We start from the raw sequence: 24,272 nt of genomic DNA on the forward strand, positions 1-24,272 counted from the left end.
GTGCACTTTAGCTTGAGAGATCAGTGTTTGTCAGATGGAATCAGGACCTCCTTTGTAGCTGAGTGGCAGATAGGTACTACAATCTGGGTGTGTTGCCATTTTGCATTAAACATTTATTCCATTTCTGAGTAATGTGACTGCCTGCAATAGACCACAGAGTTATAAGGAAATATTGCATTGCACATGTTGTGCCTATCTCAGAATGTTGAACTTCATTCTTATTATTCTCAGTTATTATCCCTAGGGGGAGGCCAAAGTGCATATGAATTAATAAAGATTGTCAATGAACTATGTGTGTGTGTATATATATATATATATATGCTAACATTCTCTACAATTTACCTTTGGAAAGTCCAGACTTTTTGGAAAGCAATTTTCTGATAAGCATACTTGCACAGGCGTTTGTACAATCTTTGTCTCAAATATCCGTGAGGACTAGACACTAAGGTAATACAACTAAGCATTTTAGAACAGCCTTCCACAAGCTGCTACCCTCCAGATGTTTGGGGCTACAACTCCCATCAGCCCCAGTGAGCATGGCTGATGGTCAGGGATTATGGGAGTCCTAGTCCATGTAGAGGGAGTCAGGTTTGGAGAAGAATGCTTTTGAGTGTTGGAAGTATTTTAAGCACATTCATTCCATCATCCTTACAACAACCATATAAGTAAATTTGTTCTACTATCTAGGGTGGCTTGATCTGAATCAAGGCGATTTAAATAATTGATTTGTATCACTAAGACAAAAAAGAGAGAGACCGATTTGGCTCATTGATTTAAATCAAATTTCCGATTGTGAAATTAATACGCTGAACATGTGTGCATACTTAGTGGTTGCTATAACAATTGAAATGTATTCGTTTCTGACTGCATAGGGCTTTTATAGAATCCAGGAGCATAATCCAAATCCTTTGGATGTGTGGCCCACGTGCCTTCTGCACCACAGAATCACAGATACAGAAGGCAAAGACCCAGATTGAGCTGCAAGGAGGGACTGAACAAGATGTAAGACTTAACCTGGTTCCTGCAGCTTAGCAACTGCATGTCCTGGGAGGAGCAGAATTGCTCCCGGCTCATCAATCCGCTTCTCAAAGGCATCTTGTGCTCGGCGGCATTTATTAATATTTTACTATATCATTAATAAGATGTATATGCCACTCAGTATGCAGAATCCTTAACGCAGTTTGCATAAAGCACAATAAGATAATTCGAAATAAAATGAAAGGAAAATCTATACAAAACGTTACAACCGGAAGTACGTCAGTCCAATGGTAATGTGTTTTGCTACAGATGATCTTTACTGCTCAAGTTAGGACTCAGAGAAGTGTTTCTTTCAGCATAATGACATCCTGTTCAGCTGTTTTCTTTTTGCATGCTCGCAAGAACTTTCTGTTTCGCCACAGAGATACCCGGGTTGAAAGCTGGCAGCCCACAAATGGCCCATGAACACGAACCAGTCTGTACAGCTGACTTAGGAACAGGAGAGGCTGATGTTAGGGCAACCTTTCGTTTGTCAGCAGGCATCAACAATTCTGCTCCCCAGGCTCGCCATGGCGAGTGTAGCATTGCCCTCTGGTGACCATGATGAGCAATTAGTTTCCTCCCATCTTTGAAGCTGGAGAAGTGGGGGGGGGCAAAGTGATCGTCCCGGCAATCGTGCAGTAATCCCCACTGGGAGAAAGGTTGAAGGGTTATTTGGCAGCTGCGTGGCCAAGGCACTTGGAGAACTCTGGAACACAAAGGGCCAGGGTGGGATGCCACAGCTTGGTGGTAGTGCTTCTGCTTTGCAGGCAGAAGGTCCTGGGTTCAACCTCCAGGTGGCGCTAGGAGTGTTCCCTGTCTGAAACCTTTGACAGCCACTGCCAGTCAGTGTAGACAATGTTGAGCTAGGTGGACCAGCGGTCTGACCCGGGATAAGGCTTCCTATATTAAAACTTCCTGATATACACTTTTTATGCATGCGATTTTTGGTTGGAGGACTGCGCTGCAACGTTTGGAGAAGCGTGATTTTTAAAGAATAGCTGAGTTTCAGTTCATGTACAAATTAAGCAGGCTCATTAAAATGCAAATCTAGTAGATTTCTCCCTCCCTCCTAGATCGTGGTTCTGAAACCCCTGGCTATGTTGTGGATATTTCAGGGCACAACCAGCAAAAGGAAAAGGCTTTCACAGTGCATCAAACAGTAACCTGGGATTAAAGGCAGGAAGTGGGCAGTGAAGTGATGAAATGGAGATACAATAGCCCTTGGGGTAGGGAGCAATAGTTTTAAATTACTCCGACAGTCGAGTCGTGACTAGACTGTCTCCTCTGAGTCTTGAGAAGCAGTTTTGTGATGTTGTTAACACAGCCACTGATCTAAAGAGGAACATGTTTGTGCTGTAAATACCAGGGAGACCAAACATTAACCATGCCATACCTGGCTCAAATAATCCATGTCATACAAATAACATAGCCCAGTACATTTCAACTGTAAGAGTAGCAAAGGATTAAAAAAAACTGTATGCAAGGAAGGTATTCTAGGGTAGAGACACACTTATTGTTGTGTAGGGGTACAGTCATCCAGGGTCTCGGATGGTATTAGATCCCTTACATTTTGAAAAGCAGGGTCCCAGCTGGGTACCTATGTATTCAGCGTCAGTAGTGTAGTGGCAAATTCAGAAGTGCACGGTCCTTTTATGATAGTCACAGCCATGCCTCCTCATAGCCACACCCCCTTCTAAGATCGTACAACTATCTATGAGCATGAAAGGGGAGTGTGTTAGCTACTGAGAAGAGCCTTCTCAGTGGCTGACTCGCCTCCTTTCACTCTGATTGGCTCCAATCAGCAGGAAAGTATAAGGAAGCATGTTAGAAGACTCTTCTCAGTGACCAACACACTCCCTTTTCCTGCTTATTGGCTCATAGGATGCTGGAGACAAAGGGACCTTGCTCTCAAGAAAGTAAGGTGTCTGACCCTCCAAGACACTGGACAATACCCCTGTTCAGCGTCCTACAAGCCAATCAGCAGGAAAGGGGAGTGTGTTAGTCACCGAGTGCGCCTCCAACTTCAGCAACAGAAACCATCTCTAACACTTATGCCTTGAAGCATCGGTGGCCACAACCCCCCCTTTCAGAAGCAGCTCACTTGGTGTGGTGGAGCTGCAATGCTAGCTCCCTCTCAGCGGCTTTGCTGACGCTCACTGGGAGTGGGAGGTGAGATAGGGAGAGATTGTATGTGTGTGGCCACACTGGCAGGAGCACCAGATTGGCTTTGCTGCTGCATCTGCACAGCCCCAACCTCCTCACTGCCTGCCCCCCTCTGTCCCAGTAGGCAACAGTGGCACCTGCTGTCAGGAAGCTGGTGTTGCTGCTCTGCTCCACCAGGTGAGCTACTTCTGCCTAGCTTACAGAGGACAGCCCTCTGTTTGAAGGGCTGGCTGGTCCAAGGCTGGCTGAAACATAAATAACCCTAAGAAGGGAGAGCAGGAGGGGCCTTGAATCTGAATTTGCTCCTCAACAGTTACCACCTGGACAACAGACTGAGCAGGCACACAGGTCACTTGGTCACAGACTTTCCCACTGTGGTGAGATGTATTGCATTTCTGTTTAAAATCATAGTCATCATTTCTAAATCTGCGTTAATGCACTAAATTAGCAAAATACATAAGCTAATGGTATGCAAATCTGCACTCTTTGGGGATGCCTAAGTGGCCACTCTAGCCTTCTGTACCTAGAACCAGTGGGCGGCTGGTAGCTCTGTGTCAGTGGGGAAGTGGGATCCGTTCTGGGTTTTAGTCCAGCTTGGACAGCTTCATGAAAGTTTGGATTAAAACCTGGAGTGGATTCCACTGCCCCACTGACATGGAGCCAACCAGCTGACCCTGCCTAGAACTCTCTCCCTGAACTTGTGTGTGGTGGTATCTCTCTCTCTCCCACCCCAAATCTCCTCGGAACCCACTTATTCTGCATGTCCTTTGATTTGTTCCTTTAGTCTTCACTCTTCTCTGTGGCAGTTGGTGCAGCCACGCATATGGGATGGCCTTGGCGGCACATAGGCACAGTGTGAGTACTACTGACAGCTCTCCAATACTGACAGCGAGTCTCTAAAAAGCTATTGTCTGTACTTAGCTATAGTTGTAGCCTTGGGATACACCAAACAATCTCTTCTCCAGGTTCAGGCTTTTCTTTTCTTTTTAATGGTCTAGGAAGGCCTTGATGTTTTATAAAATCCCAGCAACCTGCAATTTGCTGGCGCCTCAATTCATGCGTGCCACACTATTAAATACTTTGGTGCTTGGACAAACTGTAAGATGAATAAAAAAAAGAGGGAGACGTACAAATGGAACAAGACATTTCTCTGTTTGAATAAATTAATAAATTAATTGGGCTCTTAATGCTTCTTGGAAGCATTTGGGTTTAATCATTACCCTTTTTTATAACCTCTGTACTTAAGTGGCTGCTGTTTCCCAGCATTCTGCTTTCCAGACATGGGCATTCTCTACTGAACGAGGAGAAAAGCGCTGCAGGAAAAGTGACGGAAGCGATCAGGGAAGGTGTTTTGATTATTCATGCCCAACACAAAATACGGTAAGTACCATTCTCACTCCCCTGCTTAAAAAGGCAGAAGGGTCCATTGGAATAATTATGAGGTTTGCCATTGATTTCAGTAATTTATGGGCTGTACCTGAGATTTATATATGTGCATTCCAAGTAAATGTCTCTTAAGTAAAAGAAAACAATGACAACTGACATAGAACTTTGTTGGTAAAACGTGTTTGCGCAGCCCAAATAATCAGTGAAAATCCAAGGTTGCAATTGTATGTACACTTAGTTGAGAGCAGGAACAGGGGAGAAATCTGATTCAGTTCACATTTAAAGGCAAATCTACCTAGTTTGCCATTTCCAAAACAATATATGAACCTTAACTCACCCATCCTTCAAAAGTCACATTCTCTGAATTTTGCAATGCGGTCCTCTAGTCAAGTAATGTGTACAGAAATGCATTTTATGAAGGAAAATATAAATATTGGAGGAAATATGCTTTGCAAAAATGTATGTATTAGGCAAAACTGCATACAAAAATGTGTAAAGAGAATTTTGCATGAAAATGCTGATGAATTTGCATGAGAACTTTAAAAAAAATTCACAAACTGACATGGAATGTGGAGAATTGAACTTAAGATGGAAAAATGAGAGACCATTTGAACACAGTGAGATGTATAGATGAGTAAACCTACATAAGATGAGGCTACACATTGCCTGCAAGAACATATTTTTAGGACCTTTTCCACTCTGCATTTTGCAGGGTCTTATAGCAGATAACACTGCTTTGCAGTTGCAATCTTAGTGACTTATCACGAGTAAAAATGCAGCTACAAAGCTATAGTGGTATAGTGGCTTACTGTAACTCTGGGAGTGCCTAGTTCAAATCTTGTTCCTACCATGAACTCAATAGATTAAGCCACAGTTCGTTGGTTTGTTTTCATGTAGATTCCACCTTTGAAGTAGCTCACGGGGGCATTTGTGACCCCTTCTCTCCACCCTTTTCCCCCTCACAAAAAAACCCTACCCTTTGAGGTAGGTGAGGATGTGAGCTGGGGACTGGTCCAAGGTCACTCAGTGAACTTCATGGCCAACTGAAGATTTGAACCCTGCTTTCCCCAACCGGTGAGGGGTGAGGCCTGGGGAGTGGGGCTGTGGCTGGGGAGGAGGTGTGGCCTGGGGGACCAGATAGAGAAGTCTGGAGGGCTGCATGTGGCCCCCAGGCCAGAAGTTCCACACCTCTGCTCTAACTTCTGAGTTGCCAGTGTGGTGCCTGCTGGTGCACATCCACCCGCAGAGAACTTCCCTTGCACTTGCAGAGGGCTATCCCTCCTGCCCGCCCGCCCTTTCCTCAAATTAGACTTTAAAGGAGCCCTCTGTTCTAGCAAGCAGAATACTTTTTTCATGCCTAATTGTAATGGGAGAGGGGGATTTTGGGTGTTGGGACTGAGGAAGGGGCCGCAGTCTCTCCCAAACTGCCCTTCCCTCTCTGCAATTAGACTTCAAAAACACCTTCCATTGATTCCATTAGAAGGCTTTTTTCCAGCCTAATTGTTTGTTTGAGGGTGGATGATTTTATCTTCCTAAAAACCATTGCAACAGGGAGTGAAACTTCACTCTTGCCTCCCCACCTTCCCCCTCCAGAAGGATCACCCTGCCCCCAGTTAGGCTTCAAAGAAAGCTAAAACTTTTTTTGAACCAAATTGTTGGCAGGAAAGAGACTGGAACTCCTGTCAGCCCTAGCCGGACAGTCCTGATGGCTGGGGCTGATGGGAGTTGTAATCCAGAACATCTGGAGGGCACCAGTTTGGCAAAGGCTGGGTTAGGGGATTTTAAGCTTGTTTTCCATTATTCTGCAAACTGCACCACCCCAGCCTAACATCCATTCACTTAATTCTTCGAGGTCCCCTTGACCTCAGGGTGACTTTGCCAGAGTGTTTTGAGAACAATAGTTCTCTTGAGAACAATAGTTTGAGTGATAAACCTTTTGATTTTCATTTACAGGGAGGGATTTTAGCCTAATGATGGGGCATATGTTTGCATGCAGAAGGTCCCAGGTCCAATCCCTGGGGAAGGACTGCTGCCAGTCAGAGTGGACAAAGCTGGGCTAGATTGACAAATAAGGCTTCCCCTGATTTTTCTGCCTCAAGTTTTTTTTAGATGTTGTTATACCAAGAATTGACTATGAAGATCTCAAGGTCAGCCTGCATATGAGACCTGTACTTGCATCCCCTGATGTCTGCTCCAATCAGATTTGGAGTGTCTCCCCATGTGCCTATTTCAAAGTTGTTGTTGTTGTTTTAAAGGCATTGAGGGGCTCCACATTTGATTGGAGCAGTTGCCCTGGGAGTGGGTGGGTACTGCTACTTATTGGGTTCTGCACCATTGGGTTCTAGTCAAGATTTGTTTTATGGCAGGAGTCAAGTGGGATCTTCTTATATCATTGAGTAAATTTCTGCCTTTTCTCCTGTTCAGATCCCAGAAACCATCAGCAGTAATGCGCTGTATGTGCCCTCTTTATGATCCTAACAGACAGCTGTGGATAGAACTGGCTCCTTTAAGTACACTGACGCGTTGATGCCCCCACCGCCATCTTGGATGATGGCAGGCATGCGTCTGCAGCACACTGATGTGATGATGCAAGAGGTAGCACAACTGGGCTATTTAAACATGTGCTGGCTGTGCATGCCTGCAGGGATGGTGTCACTGGGAGAGTGGAGCCCCTGCTCCAAGATCCGCACCACCATCTGATCACTCCCTATGACCTGATGCTGGCAGGGATTGTGGGCTGAGAGCTCCACCCTCTCAGCCCCAGCCGCAAGGGCCCTCGGCCAGTGCCCAACCTGGCTGCCGGCTAGTGCCGGTCCTGTAGGAAGCTGTCTTGTACCGAATCAGAACATTGGTCCATTTAGCTCAGTATTGTCTACGCTGACTGGTAGCAGCTCTCCAAGGTTTCACACAGGGTATCTCCCAGCCCTAACCGGAGATTGTACCTGGGACCTTCTGTATGCAAGGCAGATGATCTACTGCTAAGCCACAGGAGATCCGCAAGCAAAATGTGTCGTTTGGCCATTTGTTCTGCAATTTGTGAAGTGGGGGGGCAGGGGAGAGGGAAGATGAATGAATGACTATATCGAACAAGACACTGAGATGTTGATTGTTTGCTGTACCTCTTAAATGAAGAGGCTTGCCTGGTGATGACATAGGTGTAAGATTCTTCTGAAGTAACACGGAACATTTTGAACAGCACTTCACAAGTTCCCAAAAGTGTAAACTCTGTTAGTATCATTTTAATTGCTTGCAGATGCAAAACAAGGAAACAAATTTTATGTTTGCTGAAAACAGCAAATACACAGTATACAGGTTAAACCATCAAACCAGCAATAAAACAGATAATGAACAAACTAATAATAAAATTATCAGATGACTAATAAACCATCTGATAAGAAAGTACTCACAGCATCAAATCACATTTTGTACAGCAAATTCATTTCTAACCTTTGAGCAGGCACTAGACAAACTGTCTTTATATGACTCAGATATTTGTCCTAATTGTAAACTGTGTAGAGGTTTGTTTGTTTTTTACAATCAGGTAAAGGTAAAGGTGTCCTCGCACTTGCAGTGCGAGTCGTTTCCGACTCTTAGGGTGACATCTTGCGATGTTTACAAGGCAGACCGTATATATGGGGTGGGTTTGCCAGTTCCTTCCCCGGCCTTTCTTTACCTCCCAGCGTATGCCGGGTACTCATTTTACCGACCACGGATGGATGGAAGGCTGAGTGGACCTCGACCCCTTTTACCGGTGATTCGACTTCCTCCTTCTGTTGGAATCGAACTCCGGCCGTGAGCAGAGCTTCGGCTGCATTACCGCCGCTTACCACTCTGCGCCACGGAGGATCTTATTTTTACAATCAAGCGGTATACAAATTTTGTTAAATAAAATTGTTAAGAGTATTACAGACTGCCATTTCAAATATTTGGAAGCTCCTGGACATTTGTATTTGTACCTTCTAAGTTGAATATAGGTTACTACCAAAATTCAAGATTAGCTAAATAGATCAGCTATGCATCTAACTGGCAGCTGAATTTTTGGCAAAGAACCCTCCCAAACATGCCTTTTTTGAACCATCTTCCATTTTGCTTCTGTTCACTGCCTGTCTTGGTAGGTGTTTAGGTGTATTAAAAGGCAGAGATCTTCTTACTGAATATGTGGTCCAGCCAATAAGGGTTGATGTAGCCAGTGAGATCATATCACAGTGCCCCATTATCAGATTTGGATATGCTATGACATCATAAAGACAGCTCAGAGTAAGGTAATTTGTCCCACCATCACTCTGAATTAACCATGCAAGAGCACTGTGGGTTTTTTGGGGAAATTGTTTTTGGGAAATTGAAGCAAAAAAATAAACAGACTTTTAAATTATATAATCATAGTTAACCTTATCCTGTTTGCAGGATTTGCTAATATAAATAGGCATATCAGCATCACATAAGCCAAATGGATGAAGAAAATATTAGAAAACGAAGTTCAGTCCAAGAACCTGACGAACTGTCTGTCAAGGGCAAAAAGTCCAAATCTATGAACCTACAGAAAGAGGTAAGACTGTTACAGTATATTATCTTGGCAACTGAGCTTTGTTATATTTTTTACCTTTGTGGCTCAAGCACTCTGTAAATGGTTTGTGTATATTAATTTTTTCATGTTTACTTTATTGCAGGTATTATTTTATGTTTTAGCAATTCAATAGATGATACTGTTATGCACTCTCTACTCCCCCAAGCATTGAGAAGATCCAGGGGATTTTGTTTCCTTGAGAAATCACTGCAGGCATAAGCTGCTTCTGTAATATTTCTGTAAAGTCCCTTGTTATTGTTCTAGATTTTTTTCTAGGCCTTCACATTTCCAGTCTTGAGATTATGGTCACATCCACACCATACATTTAAAGCACGTGGCTTCTCCCAAAGATTCCTGGGGACGATAGGTTGTTAAGAGTCCTGGGAATTTCAGCTCTGTGAGGGGTAAACTACACAACCAAGGATTCTGTGGGTGGAAGCCATGTGCTTTAAATGTATGATGTGGGTGTGACCCAAGCATAAATCTGAATTAAGACCCAGGATGGCAGATACTGGGTTCTTCTGCACAGATGGAGAGACCCTAGTCAGCCCCTCCCCCAAATGGCTCACACACACTGGTGCAGTTGGGCAATTTTAGGTTCTGACATTAATGGTCTTATGCCACTCCTTGAATGGAAATATGTATTGCTTCACTTACTTCAAAATATGGCAAGCCAACCTTGGTGGGTTTGGAGACCCTCCTGCTCATTCTACTGAGTGTGACCCAGCAGAGCTGCAGTAATCCAGGGTCTCAGGGGGTCTTAGACCCTTCACCTTTTTGGGAGCAGAGTCCCAGCAGGGTCCCTATGTCTTCAGCATCTTATGAGACAATCAGCATGAAAGGGGAACATGTTAGCCGCTGATAAGAGTCTTCTAACATGCTTCCTTGTCCTTTCCTGCTGATTGGAGCCAATCAGAGTGAAAGGATGTGAGTCAGCCATTGAGAAGACTCTTCTCAATGAAAAGGCTCCCAGGGCAACTTACAGATCAATTAAAACAAAAAAGTCAGTCCCTGCCCTCAGGATTACAGCCTAAAACATGTGATAAAAAAGGTAAAGGAAGGTGAGAAAAAATATTAACCTTCATTACAAATTTTCCTTTGAAGAGCAGCAAAAACTATCCGTATAGTTTTATCATTGTCTCTTGTGGTTAATTACCTCTGTTTACAAGCCATCCAGATATTGTTGGACTCCAACTCCCATCAGCCCCAGCCAGTGTAGCCAATAGTCAGGGACGATGGGAGTTGGAGTCCGGCAAACAGATGGAGGGCAACAAGTCCCTGCTTCCTGGTTTACAAGAAGTTGTCAGCCTCATCAGATCCTCTTACACCGTAAGTGGTACAGATTTGTTCGTTGGGAGAATGAGTTCACTGAAAGATATATGAAAGCTGTGGTATAAAGCAGCATTTCTATAATAATGTTGGATACTTACCTGCATAATCCTAGGTTAGCCTCTGTTCTAATGTTCTCACCCCCCTCTAGGGGTGGGGGAGAGATTCAACTCAGTTCACATTTAAAGCTGAATCTATCCTATTTGCACTTTCCGAAACAATATGAGGACTGAAATATGGCCATCCTTCAAAATTTGCACTTGTCCGAATTTTGCGATGCAGTTCTCTACTCAAACAATGTTTGCAAAAAATGCATGTTTTGGGGAAAGTGTGCATAGAAGTGAATACGTCTGTGAAAATAACTTACAAAATACGTCTGTGAAAATAACTTACAAAAATGCTTCCCAGTCTGTGTCATTTTAAAGATGTTTTTTAAAGCTTTTTTATAAAGATGTTTTTAAAGCTGTTTTTAAAAAAATGTTTTTAAAGTTGTTTTGTTTTAATATGTTTTGTTTTAATAGATTTTAAAGTCTGTTTTTATGATGTTTTAGAGCGCTTTTAGTGCTTTTGTTTGCCGCCCTGGGCTCCTACTAGGAGGAATGGTGGGATATAAATCAAATAAATAAAATATGTACTATTTGGAGCAATTGCTTACACAGGTGTGTACATTAGTCAAGACTGCCTACAAAATGTGTTTATTAAGGAGAAATTTGCACTAAAATGATGAAGAATTGTCATGAGGATTTTAAGATTGGAAAAATGAGAAGCAGAGAGAACCAAAATTGACAGATCTTTCCATCCCTACTCATCCATCTCTTTATATTGCATATAGAATATTAGAATTACCACACCACTGTTGAATTCACTTACCTCCATTTCCTTTCCAAGGTGGGTCTGATCAGTGGAATCTGTGTCATTGTTGGGACAGTGATAGGTTCGGGGATCTTTATTTCTCCCAAGTCAGTCCTGGCTAACGTTGGAGCAGTTGGGCCCTGCTTAGTCATCTGGGCAGCCTGTGGAGTGCTTGCTACATTAGGTAAACCATCTGTAGTGTTTCCAACCTTTTTGAATTTATTTATTAGGAAAACAAAAGCAAAGGCAAGCTTCTTATGTCTTAATTTTTTGCAGCCCCTTTATGTTGGATTATTTGCTAATTTTGCATTTGAAATTAACATATTAGATACAGCTGAACAAATTATTGCCGGGGACTGCTAACCACACAGAAAGTATTATATTATTTGGAAGCTGTACAGGTCCCTTCAGTTCACCTGGCCTCTGCTGCAAATCATCAAGTCATGAAAAACCAAGTGACATATGTATATGCCAGTATGTTGTGGTGGTTAGGGTGTCAGACAAGGACTGGGCAGTCTAGAATTGAAATCCCCACTCAGCCCTGAAGCCCCTTGGGTGATCTTAGGCCAGTCACTATTTATCAGCTGGACTTGCCTCACAGGGCTTTTGCAAGGATTGAAAAAAAGGGTGAGGGAGACCCATGCATGCCATTCTAGATGATGGATGAGATATAAATGTGTAAAAACTGGCTCTAAGAATCACGTTTCCTTGCTGGCTTTTCTTTAACTGCTGACCCCCTGAGTCCCAGGTCACTCCCTGATGTCACGGATGCTGTCTAGCAGGTGCCCCTAATAGAACAATCCCAGTGTTCATAAATGGAATGAGTTGCACTTGTGGGTGAGAAAATTGCATTTCTCCAGCAACTCAGCACTGTAATTTGGTGGAACAATATGATTCACAACAAAAGCGCTAGGTGAGGGAAATGTTGACTGGCTCCAAATCCCACAACAAAACAAACACTTACTCAGAACCTGAACCATAGTGGGTTGCCACAAGCCCTTAGAATCTTTCAAGTAGAGACCTAGAGAAACCATATTGAAATGGAGATTGCTGGTTGTAGTGGCTGAATATTGTTTCTAAAACTCCATTTCTTTCTCCAGGGGCATTATGTTTTGCTGAACTTGGCACCATGATAACAAAATCAGGAGCAGAATATCCATACCTTATGGAAGCCTTTGGCCCAATACCTGCATATTTGTTTTCTTGGACCAGTCTATTAGTCATCAAGCCCAGTTCCTTTGCCATAATTTGCCTCAGCTTTGCTAATTACGCATCAGCTCCATTTTATCCAGGATGTGAGCCTCCCATAATTGTCATCAAGTGTCTGGCGACAGCAGCCATTGGTGAGTATTTCGCTTTTGATCAAGAAGATAAAGTTAGCTGGAAGAGTGCATTAGTAACTAACAAGCAACAGTGTCAGGACAAGACTGCAAAGCACATGGGCAGATTAGCCTGCTTTTATGCCAGTGCAAATTTGTAGGCCAATTTGGCATAAGATACAGAGAGCTGGTGTGCAACACTGCCTAAGAGTCTGAGTTAGGACTCAGAGGTCCCTGGTGCAAATCTCTCCTCTGCCATGAACTCACTGTGTAGCCTTAGTCAAGCTCCCTTATTTTCACCCCTCTCTTTTTGCAATAAGGAAATAATAATACTAACCTACCTTACAGGGTTGTGGTAAAGATTGCAACATGATGTGTGAAAAGAGAGCCAGTGTGGTGTAGTGGTTAAGGTGTTGGACTACGACCTGGGAGACCAGGGTTCGAATCCCCACACAGCCATGAAGCTCACTGGGTGACCTTGGGCCAGTCACCGCCTCTCAGCCTCAGAGGAAGGCAATGATAAACCACCTCTGAATACAGCTTACCATGAAAACCCTATTCATAGGGTTGCCATAAGTCGGGATCGACTTGAAGGCAGTACAATGTACACTTGGAAGCATAGAAACATATGAAGCTACCATATGGCTGGTCAGGATATTTGTCTGTCTAGGCCAGCGTAGTCTACTCTGACTGGCAGGAAAACAAAACTGGGAAGGCACCAATTGTGGGAAAGGAAAGGAGAAAGTTTCCAGGTATACAGAAGAATATTTACTGAGCCCAACACTTTTCTAATTTAAATCCTTCCAGGGGCACAGTACAACATAACATTTTATGAAAAATTTATATGAAAATAATGAAAATAAGGCTGCTTTCACACTGCACAAGCACGGCCAATGGCCAGGAATGATAGGAGGTGAAGTTCAGCAACATCTAAAGGATCAAATGTTCCTCACTTCTTCTCTGATTTATGTTAATGGGTTGTAGCCAACTAAGTCCTATTCAGAGTTGACCCACTGAAATTAATGGACCTAAGTTAGTTTCAATAGGCCTACTCTGAGTAGAACTAGGGCTGGATGCAACCCAATGGCATTAACATTGGTTAATAAAGAAAACAACTACAGAATCAAATAGTTCATAGTCCAGGACACATTTCTCTGTGATAGATCTTCAGGGGGTTCCATCAGTGTAACTGGATGGCTTGCACCCTAAAGTAGACTTTGCTATCTTTTAAAATTACACTTACTGATAATGTAGTATCAGGGCTCCTCCAGACATCCTTTTTATTGAGCGTTCATTATGATTTGTGCTCAAAATATTATTGGGGTGTTTATACATGATTACGCTTTCAATACTGTTTTGTACCTGCAAAGGTTTGGGGACTGGTTTGGTTGAAGTAGGTGTATGTCCCATTGTTTCCTGCTAAAGTCCTGACACTTTTCATACCACAAATGTTCTGGGGTTGGTTGGTTGGTTTTGATCCTGCTTTAGTTGCCGTATAGCGCGAGAGTGCCCCTCCAGATGGCAACAATGCGGTAACATTGGGGAAGTATCCCAGAACGGCTAGTACGGCCAATGTGTGGTTGGTATAAATTAACCACTAATGCACTATTATGGCATCAATGACATGTTGCAGAACACACTCCGCCCCCCAAAAAAATTCAGTCTGGAGGAGCCCTCAGAAAAAGAGCCTCTGACGTGACCTTCAGATTATAGGTAGCCCAAGTGTAGACTGCTCTGATTAGGCAGCAACTCTTCAGAATCCTAATGAGAGTTCTTTCCCATCACTTGCTACCCAAGAGAGCCCTTTTAACTGGAGATCTGGGGAATCAGGGGCCTTATGCGTGCAAAGCATGTGGTTTACCATTAAGCAGTGGCCACTGCCTAGATAAATTAGCAAAATGGTGTGGCATTTGGAAATACAAGGAAATAAATGTGTTCAATTTAAAAATGGGGGAGGATGCAAGATTCTGAATATTTTAGCTCATGAGAGTCGCTCCATTTGATTTACAACATTTTTAATGAATCCTCTCTCCTTCCTCTTCTCCTAGTGGTCATTACTCTAGTGAATTCACTGAGTGTGAAGCTGGCGAGCTATGTTCAGAATTTTTTCACTGCTGCTAAAATGGTGATTGTTGTAATCATTGTTGTAAGCGGGATTGTGCTTCTTGCCAAAGGTATGTTGATGTCTTTCAATACTTTTATCCAATACGGCAGCTGACTGGGTTTGTAAAGGGACTGGGTTTTGTTTGTTGTTTTTGCTTTCTGCTTTTTTGGGGGAAATTGTTTATGGATATTTTTTTAATTTCACCTTTGTAAATAAATTAAAAACAGTTCATAACATACGTTAAAGATAAGTCATCTGTTTTTTAAAGTCACATTCTATTTCAATGTGTTTTAAAACCCAGCATAAAATAATTTGAAATAGCAATTATTATTTTTTTAAAAGCAAGGTTTATTTTATTGTATTTAAAGGATGCATACCCAACTTTTCAGCATCACAAGATCCAAGGCAGTTAACAACAAAGATTAAACCATCCAATCATAACAAAACAATACAATTATAATAAACCAGCAATAAAAGTAGAAACAACAAGAATCAAAAACAGTGGTAAAAGTATCTATAAAAGCGTAAACAGCCAACCAGCAATCTAATTAAAAGCTTGTGAGAACAGGAATGTTTTTAATTAGACACTGAAAGTGAATAGCAACAATCTGGATGGTGTGTTTACATAGCTAGGTACTACAGATGAAAACGTTCTAGCTCTGTTTTCTACCCAGCAAAGTTCATTAGGCAGTGGCAGCTTCAGGAAGGTCACTGATGAAGATCCTGCAAGGGGAAAGCCGAAAACCCTCCTGAAAAATGTGCTGGATCCAGACTAACAAAGCTCCAATCAGCAGGAAAGGACAAGGAAGAATGTTAGAAGACTCTTCCCAGTGGCTAACATACTCCCTTTCATGCTGATTGGCTCATAGGATCCTGGAGACACAGGAACCCTGCTCCCAAAACAGTAAGGTGTCTAAGACTCCTGAGACCCCAGATGACTACAGCCGTGATCCCCAAACAAGGAAAGAAATATGTACAAAAGTTATTAAGCTCACTTATAACAGACAATTATAGGGTTGATGTAAAAACAACAAAGGATCATGTGACATCTTAAAGACTAAGGGGGAAGTTTCAGGGACTCTGAGTCACGTTCATCAGACACATGGAATTATGACATTTTGTTATTGTTGTTTTCTCAGGGAATACACAGAACTTTAACAATTCGTTTGATGGTCCCCCTCTTTCTGTGGGCACTATTAGCCTGGCATTTTATAATGGACTCTGGGCATATGATGGATGGTAATATATTTTTATGACTGTCATTAGCAGTTAAAGTATAACAGTTTATGTCTGTTTTTAATCCATCTTTATCGCACTGTAACAAAGATCTTGCTTGGAAACACTGGCATTTGAAGTCTTGCTACAAGAATCACCTCTGCAAACGGGCGGGGGGGGGGAAGAGATGTTAAAAGTATTGATGACTTCCTGGTAGGGTTGAAAGGAATCTGAACTCCCACCCACTTGTGAGAGGGAGAGCTAAGCATACAGTTAACTTGTGGAGTTTGCTACTACATGATGTGGTGATGGCCACTAGCCTAGATGGCTTTAAAAGGCAATTAGGTATGAACTATTATGAGTTACGTGTGCACTAGGGTCAGCCAAACACTTGGTGCTTCGACACTGGAAGAAGAAGTTGTCACCTTCCATACAACAATGAATTAGGGACAGGCTAATCTGTTTATTTTGATTTCTCTCACTTTCTCTTTTTTCCAGGCTTAACTTCACCTCTCCACATTTCCATATCAGGTTGTGATTTTTTTTTAAGTCATCATGAACGTTCATCAGCATTTTAGTGCAAATTTCTCCTAATATAAATATTTGAGGATGCAGTTTTGCCTAATATACACATTTGTACAACAGATATTTTCACTAATATTTACATTTTCCCTAATATAATTTATTTTTGTGTGTTCTCACTAATATGTGCAATTTTTATTCGCAATTTATCCTGGTATATGATTTTTTGTACACATTACTTGGCTGGAGAACTTACTTGGGCAGACAGATGAACTAATGTTAGTGTTTTGGAAGAAGCAGAGACTGCCAGTGTTGAAACAATGATTCAACATCAACTTTGCTGGACTGGCTATGTTCGAATGTCTGATCACCGTCTTCCAAAGCAGCTACTTTACACCCAACTTAAGGATGAAAAATGTAATATCGGTGGACAGCAAAAGAGGTTTAAAGATGTTCTCAAAGCTAATCTAAAAAAATGTAACATGAGCATCAAGAACTGGGAAGCTTTGACCCATGAGCTTCCAAATTGGAGGTCAGCTATTATCAAAGGTGCTATACAAGCTAAGTGGAAGGCACATCAAGCAAATCCTCTTCTCAACTGTCTTCCATCTGAAAACCTATGTCTTCACTGTGGGAGGCTATGTGGATCTAGAATTGGCCTCCACAGTCACTTATAGACCCACCGTTAAAGACCTTATCTTGGAAGACAATCTTACTCGGCCACGAGTGATCGCCAATGAATGAATGAAATGATGACCTCTGAAAACCAGTTGCTGGGGAACATTGCCAGGAGGGGGCTATTTCCCTCATGCCCTGCCTATGGACTTCCCTAAAGCATCTAGTTGGCCACGGTGGGAAACCGGAAGCTCAACTAGACAGGCTTTGGGTCTGGTCCAGGGATGTAAGAAGGCATTGTTTTCTTTTTTGCCCTGTATTCATTGCCTGCGGCACTGTTTCTATTTGTGCATCTTCCACCAAAAACAACATTATTGTCTAATCGTCTGCTGTCACAAAATTATGTAACTTATACAATTTACATAATTAATGAGATGTAGATTAAATAAGTTACATTGTCATTACATTATTTCCACTCCATTCATTTCCATGCGAAGGAAAAGCAATGCAAATGGAGGGGAAAAGTAATCAGTTACGCATAATTTGTGGACTGAAAGCAACAACTCGGCCAATACCGATTATATCTGCTGGACTGATTTCCATTCTGGACCTGGGACAATTAAGTGAACATCGACAATTTCCGCTCCTGTTTCTGTTTTTGTCAGAATTCTCTGACATCTTTAGTCTGGTCCATGTGGGCTCTTATTTTGTTCTTAAATCGCATCTTTCTCTCTGTGGAATTCCAAAATGACACCCTTCTTGCATAGTCCCACCTCCTCCTCCTGTTGCCGCTGCCCATTTGTTTGCCCTGTCCCTCTGGGCCCAATACCTACTACTGCCCAGGCGAACAGAGCAAGGCAAGGGGAGGCTGCTGTTCCTTCCTCCTTTTTCTTGTCATTCCTCATACAACTGGCAGGTGAACAGGTAGCCACAAAGAAAGAAAAATCACAAAATGCTGAGAGAAAATGTATTTATTGGAAACGCCCAACACATTTTGGCCTCTGATATATTGGGTCTTCTTCGGGAGCAAGAAAGAAGACAGTATACTACCTTAATTATTAGGAGGGGAGAGAAACTCTGTGTTTTGCTATCAAGAGATGGCTGTTTCCACTTGCCTTCCAGAGCTTGGAAAAGTTACTTTTTTGAACTACAACTCCCATCAGCCCAGTGGCCATGCTGGCCTGGGCTCTACCTTACCCCACCCTCCAGCCCTAGGAGACTTCATAAGTGAGCTGCTTCCAGAAGACTTTCTTGCCTTTCAGGTTGAGGCAGAAGATGCAGGGGGATAGAAGAGACTGTTCTATCAGTTTTGGGGGTTGCTTTTGGATATTTTTGGTTGAGCTTTATTGTTGAGCTTTATGCTCATTTACATTTTGATGTATATTGTATTAATTTTGTTTAGTGTTGTAGCAATGGTTCTTTTTATTATGTATTGTTGCATGCCACCCCAGTCTCTGAGTGGTGTGAGACTTCCAGGGTTCCTGTGCTTACCCAGGATTTGGTTTCCTTGGAAAGAAGGTCAGCGGAGACTATGGTGTCTTATAGGATATACGGTTTTTGTTAACGCACATTCCAACCTGAGCTTAAGATGAAGGGGTTTACAGCATTAACAGTCCATCAGATCTTGCTCCCCATTGCCCATAGCCATAGCAAGCAAGCAAGCCTCTCTGTGTGCCTCCCTAGTTCCCAGCTTCTCCAGACTAGACTAAAAACCCAAGCCTCTCCTTGGCTCTAGGATGGGGGGGGGGGAAGAGATCCCCTCACCTGAAAGAATTCCAGTAACTCTCTTCGGATATGCAGATTGACCATTCAGTGAGCCCATTAACTCACAGGATAGTTTAACAAAGGAAACTGCCCTAATCAGTAGATAAGGTTTCTTGCTTGCACATCTCATCTTCAGATACAAGATTACAGGCTTGAAGGGGACACAAATAAATAATCTATCTCATGCCTCAGTCCTATAACAGTATTGTTGTTATGCTACAGTATTTGGACTGTTTGTTGTTTATCTGAACCACTTTGAGCACAGACTATTTTTGGAAAATGCAATATATAAATAAATTGACTATTGACTAATACAGAACAGGTAGCAACCGCAAGGTGGAGGATCAGGGGAACTACATCAGTTGTGCCTTCCTGGTTGCGGCAGATGCCTAAAGATGCCAGTTCCTGATGCCAGCACTGTCTGCAATATGCAATGCTGGGATGCATCAGCTTGGTTATTATCTGATGTAAACTGTAAAAATGGCATAATGCAATTTTTTTAAAAAAAAATCTTTGTGGGCCCACAAGGATTATACACATAATGTTATTTTATAGATTATGTATAAATAACAATATGTAATACATAATGGTGCTAATACCATACAGTGGAGATGTTCATATGTAGCTGGTGAGGTTGGTAGTGGCAGCGAGGGACGGGGGAGGAATTTGAATCGGTTCACATTGAAACGTGAGCCTACTGAATTCGCACTTTCCGAAATAATACAAGAACCAAACTGTAACCATCCTTCAAAAGAGCACTTCTCCAGTGCAGTTCTCCAGTCAAGTAATGTGTACAAGAATGCATATCCCAGGGCAAAGTGTGCATAAAATGCATATATTTGTGAAAATAACATCCAAAAATGTGCTTTGCAATAGTAGGCAAAACTGCATACAAAAAGTGCATATTAGGAGATATTCACACTAAAATGGTAGTCTATTCGCATGAGGCCTGTAAAAAACAGACAAACTGATGGAGAAATGCAGAGAACTGAGTTCAAGATTGGAAAAATTAGAAACGGAAACGGACAGTTTAGCCCAGTTGCAGCTTTCACGTGTCTTCTGGAAAGCAGCTGGATAATTAGCATAAACGTGACTGTTGTTAATAGGTTATCCAAACGGAGAGGGTCTTCATGATCTCCATACAATTTACTTGCTTCAGAGATGGTTGGCACTTTTGTGGAAACTTAATTCTCTTCGAGCTAATCATGCAGCATCATGAGCATCCAAATCATGTGCGAAGCATCAGTTTGCATTTTCAGAAGTACCTGCCTGTCTGAAGTGATTTCAGACATAGACAACTGAGCCTTGTATAAACATTGGTATTTCACATCTGATATTGCTGGTGTCATAAAAGATGAGAAATAGTGGAGCTGATGACTTTAAAGTATGTCCAGTCTTAGTCAGAGGGTAGATCTTCAACAGAATTATTCTATTCTAAATCTAAATTTGCTGTAATTGTCATAGTTAAATATTCCTGACACAGGAGCACAGTTTGTGTAACTGACTGAGCAGTAAGAAAAAAGTAATTGCAGAGCTCTCAGAATGTGTTAAGGGTGTCATTCTCCTTGCAGTGGAAAGGGTGTGTCTGGGCTTTACCATTTCAGACTGCAGATGGGGTTCCCCACAGTTGAATGCTCCTCCATACAAAAATAAATGAATACATAATCCCTGCACATAGTAAACTAGTATGTCATAGAAAAAGCTAAGTTAGGACCCTTTCCCTATTGTCTACTGTGTGTTTTAATGTGCAGGGAATGCCCAGAGGAGCATTCTGTTACATAGTCCCTCCCCCCCCCCCCGCAGCCTGAAGTGGTTCAGCCTAGACACAGGTTTTACTGCCTCCATGAAAATAGGCTTCATAGACCACTAGCACAGGTGTAATTAATACACAGCTGCTTACGTTCCTATTATTGTTGTTTAGTACTTATTATTACCATTGGAAGCCATCTTGGGTGCTGCTTCTGTGCAAAAGCGGGACACAAATCAATAAAGACTTCTTCCCTTGTGTTAAGTGGCCCTGTGAATTGTTTCATAGAAATGAAGTTCTTGTTATTGTAGCAGGTTGAAAGGGAATGCAAATTACAGTGCTAATATGTATTACCGCTAACATTTGCATGCCACTGCACATTTACTTGGAAATTAGCTCTCACTGGGCTCAATAATGGGGTTTTCTCCCAAGATAGTGTTGGTTGCAAAGTAATGTTTTGGTTCTTCTTTCCCCCCACCCAGGAATCAACTGAATTACATCACAGAGGAACTTAAAGATCCTCATAGGTTTGAAAAATACTACATAATCTGATGAAACACCACTTCTGTCTCCTCCTCTGCATGATTGTAACAAAGATTTCTTACTAGCAATTCAGGGCATAGCCCTTCCAACGCAATGTGTAAAAAGATTCACAAAGCTGCATAAAACCACTTAAACAGTTTACTAAAACCATCCCCTAATTAATGAACAGCAGTAATACGCTTGGGGAGAAGTAATTGTATCTGTGGCTGGCCTAAGTCTTCTGCTGTCTGAGGCACAGGACAAGATGGTGCTCACACCTTGCTCAATTCCATCTACACAAGCTGGCAAGACTAGCTGTTGAATCTTATTTCAGTACTGGCAACAGGATAGTGTTCTCTGGGGAGCAGGAGAGGCTGTGCGGCGCAAATATCTCTATCCTCCAACAGGTGTGGGGAGGGAATGCCTGAATGCTCAGGAGGAGCAGCTAGGAGGCTGTTGTCACTGCCTCCAGCATCTGCTGCCTGAGGAAGTCATCTCACTCTGTCTGTTGGTAGAGCCGGCCCTACATCCACCAACCATAGAGTGAAATGTGAAAAGTTTTCATACCCAGCTGTTTAGGGCCAAACTAGATGTAATGTTAATTGTATGAATGTAATTACTGGGCATGTCTTTTATAATGAAATAAACTATCCATAGGGGAGCATGCTGGGTGTTTATTTCAACTCTTCCCTATCATGGTCCTGATGACCCTCATCCCCAAGCATTGGGAAGGAAGCTCAATACAAACCACAGGGTGTCAGATGACATTTTAGAAGATGTATTACTGTTACTATCTCAAACAAAAGGAAATACTTCTTCTAAGATAGCACCTGCTCTGGGGTGTGTGGACATTATCTAAAAATAAATATTTTTTTTCTTTAGAACTATTGTTGATTTGGATGTAAATTTATGCAGATTTTAATTCAGCCACCAAAAGCCCTATAATAAATCAACTAAGATTTGTTTAAACAGGTAACTGCCTGAATATATACTGATAGCATATCTCTTTATATTATCTAGAAATCTACCACTATCTATTGTTATTGGGATCCCACTGGTCACAGTCAGTTACATTCTGATCAATATTTCGTATTTCACGGTTATGACTTCAACAGAACTTCTGCAGTCTCAAGCTGTTGCAGTTGTGAGTATAAGTGGGAATTTTTAGCCTCTACTATTTGTGAGAGAGAGCCAGTGTGGTGTAGTCATGTTGGACTACGACCTGGGAGACCAGGGTTTGAATCCCCCATAGCCATGAAGCTCACTGGGTGACCTTGGGCCAGTCACCGCCTCTCAGCCTCATGAAAACCTTATTCATAGGGTTGCCATAAGTCAAAATCGACTTGAAGGCAGTACATTTACATTTTTACTATTTGTGAGAGGATGTTTCCATGCAAAGGGCAGGACTAGATTGAATGAGTTTAATGGGAAGGTTTTTGAGTGAAAACTAGGACTTCTTGATGATGGCAAGAGCAGGTCATCAATAAAACCAATTGCCTAGAGAGGTGTTGACTCTACCTCAAGTGTGGTCTTCAAGAAAAGGCTGGTCATCTGTCTGCTGGATGTTCTAGTTCTGCATTTCTTGCATTGAGCATGGGTTAGACCAGCCTTTCCCAACCAGTGTGCCTCCAGATGTTGTTGGACCACAACTCCCATCTTCCTGACCATTGGCAATGCTGGCTGAGGCTGATGGGAGTTGTGGTCCAACAACATCTGGAGGCACACTGGTTGGGAAAGGCTGGGTTAGACTATGGTCTGAAGGCACATGAGGTCAGGTCTGGTCAGTGCCTGGATGGGAGACCGCCTGGGAACCATATGTAAGCCTTGGGTTTCTATGATGAAAAGAAAGGCGGGGTATAAACATAATAAATAAGTAAATTACCTACAAGATCCCTTCCAACTCTGTGATTCCATATATGCAGTGCAACCTTAAGAACATTTATTTGGAGGTAAGTCTCGCTGAATTCAGTGGGACTCTCTAATAATGCTAGGATTGCAAATACAAATTATCTTGTTTTTTATAAATGTGGGGGTTTGAGCTCAGGCCTCCTTAATCCAAGTTGAACATGCTATTCACTCCACCACATTGGCTCTCTAATACAAAGACTGAATCTAATTCCAATAGAAACACTCTCAGGGCAATTTTACATAGTGAGCTTAAATATGTTTTTAATGCAAATATACAACATCATTTGGTTAGAATAGCATGTACATCAGCTTTCTCTTTTATTGGCTATCTTGCATTAACAAAATTAGCACGTAGCACAAATAGCGAGAGAGGGGGTTTCCTTTTAAGGCTTCTTCGTTCTAGGAATGCCTGAGGGATTTGTTCTTTGAAAATTCCATTATGAACTGACCTGATCGGCATTTCTGAGACTAATATGTGGACTGGAAGGCAGTTGTCCTTTGGATTTCACAGTTCTCTGAATTCTGTGATGCAGTTCTCAGCTCAAAACCAAAACCAAAACCAGAATGCGTATAAAAATGCATATTTGGGGGATAAAATATATTAAGAGGTATGTATTTTGTAAAAAAACAGAAGTACAAATTTGCGTGCATTTTAAAAAAATTGTGGATGAATGCAAAAATGTGTCAGTTTCACATGAAGGCTGCATGTGAAACTGTCACACACCATAAATAGATTAATCTGCCCACCCATCCCAACTTTATTTATTTATAAAATCTATGTCCTGCCCTTCATCCCAGAAGGTGCCCAGGGCAGCAAACAAAACCACTAAAAGCACTCTAAAACCTCTTAAAAACAAGAGACTTTAAAATATATTAAAACAAAACATCTTCAAAAAACATATTAAAACAAAGCATCTTTAACAAAACTTTTAAAAAACAGCTTTAAAAACATCTTAAAAAGCAGTTCTAACACAGACGCAGACTGGGATAAGGTCTCTCCTTAAAAGGCTTGTTGAAAGAGGGTCTTCAGTAGGCACCGAAAAGATAACAGAGAAGGTGTCTGTCTAATATTTAAGGGGAGGGAATTCCAAAGGGTTGGTGCCACCACACTATAGGTCTGCTTCCTCTGCTGTGTGAAGTGGACCTCCTGATAAGATGGTATTTGCAGGATGCCCTCACCTGCAGAGTGCAGTGACTGACTGGGTATATTAGGTACTGTATATGATATCTTTCAGGTATCTT

General features: G+C 42.1%; 1 protein-coding gene across 1 annotated transcript in view; it reads left to right on the forward strand.

Moving 5' to 3' along the window:
- The first annotated feature begins 4,491 nt into the window (after window positions 1-4,491).
- SLC7A9 (solute carrier family 7 member 9) overlaps window positions 4,492-24,272 on the forward strand; it is a 34,698-nt gene continuing 14,917 nt past the window's right edge. The window contains exons 1-8 of the mRNA XM_061593756.1: window positions 4,492-4,563; window positions 8,974-9,115; window positions 11,351-11,498; window positions 12,415-12,657; window positions 14,682-14,807; window positions 15,877-15,976; window positions 21,083-21,127; window positions 22,143-22,266. Of these exons, the coding sequence (XP_061449740.1) occupies window positions 9,017-9,115; window positions 11,351-11,498; window positions 12,415-12,657; window positions 14,682-14,807; window positions 15,877-15,976; window positions 21,083-21,127; window positions 22,143-22,266 (885 nt within the window). The 5' untranslated portion in view covers window positions 4,492-4,563; window positions 8,974-9,016. The remainder of the gene's footprint in view (window positions 4,564-8,973; window positions 9,116-11,350; window positions 11,499-12,414; window positions 12,658-14,681; window positions 14,808-15,876; window positions 15,977-21,082; window positions 21,128-22,142; window positions 22,267-24,272) is intronic.

This window comes from Rhineura floridana, chromosome 13 (assembly GCF_030035675.1).
Source record: "Rhineura floridana isolate rRhiFlo1 chromosome 13, rRhiFlo1.hap2, whole genome shotgun sequence".
Lineage (NCBI taxonomy): Eukaryota > Metazoa > Chordata > Lepidosauria > Squamata > Rhineuridae > Rhineura > Rhineura floridana.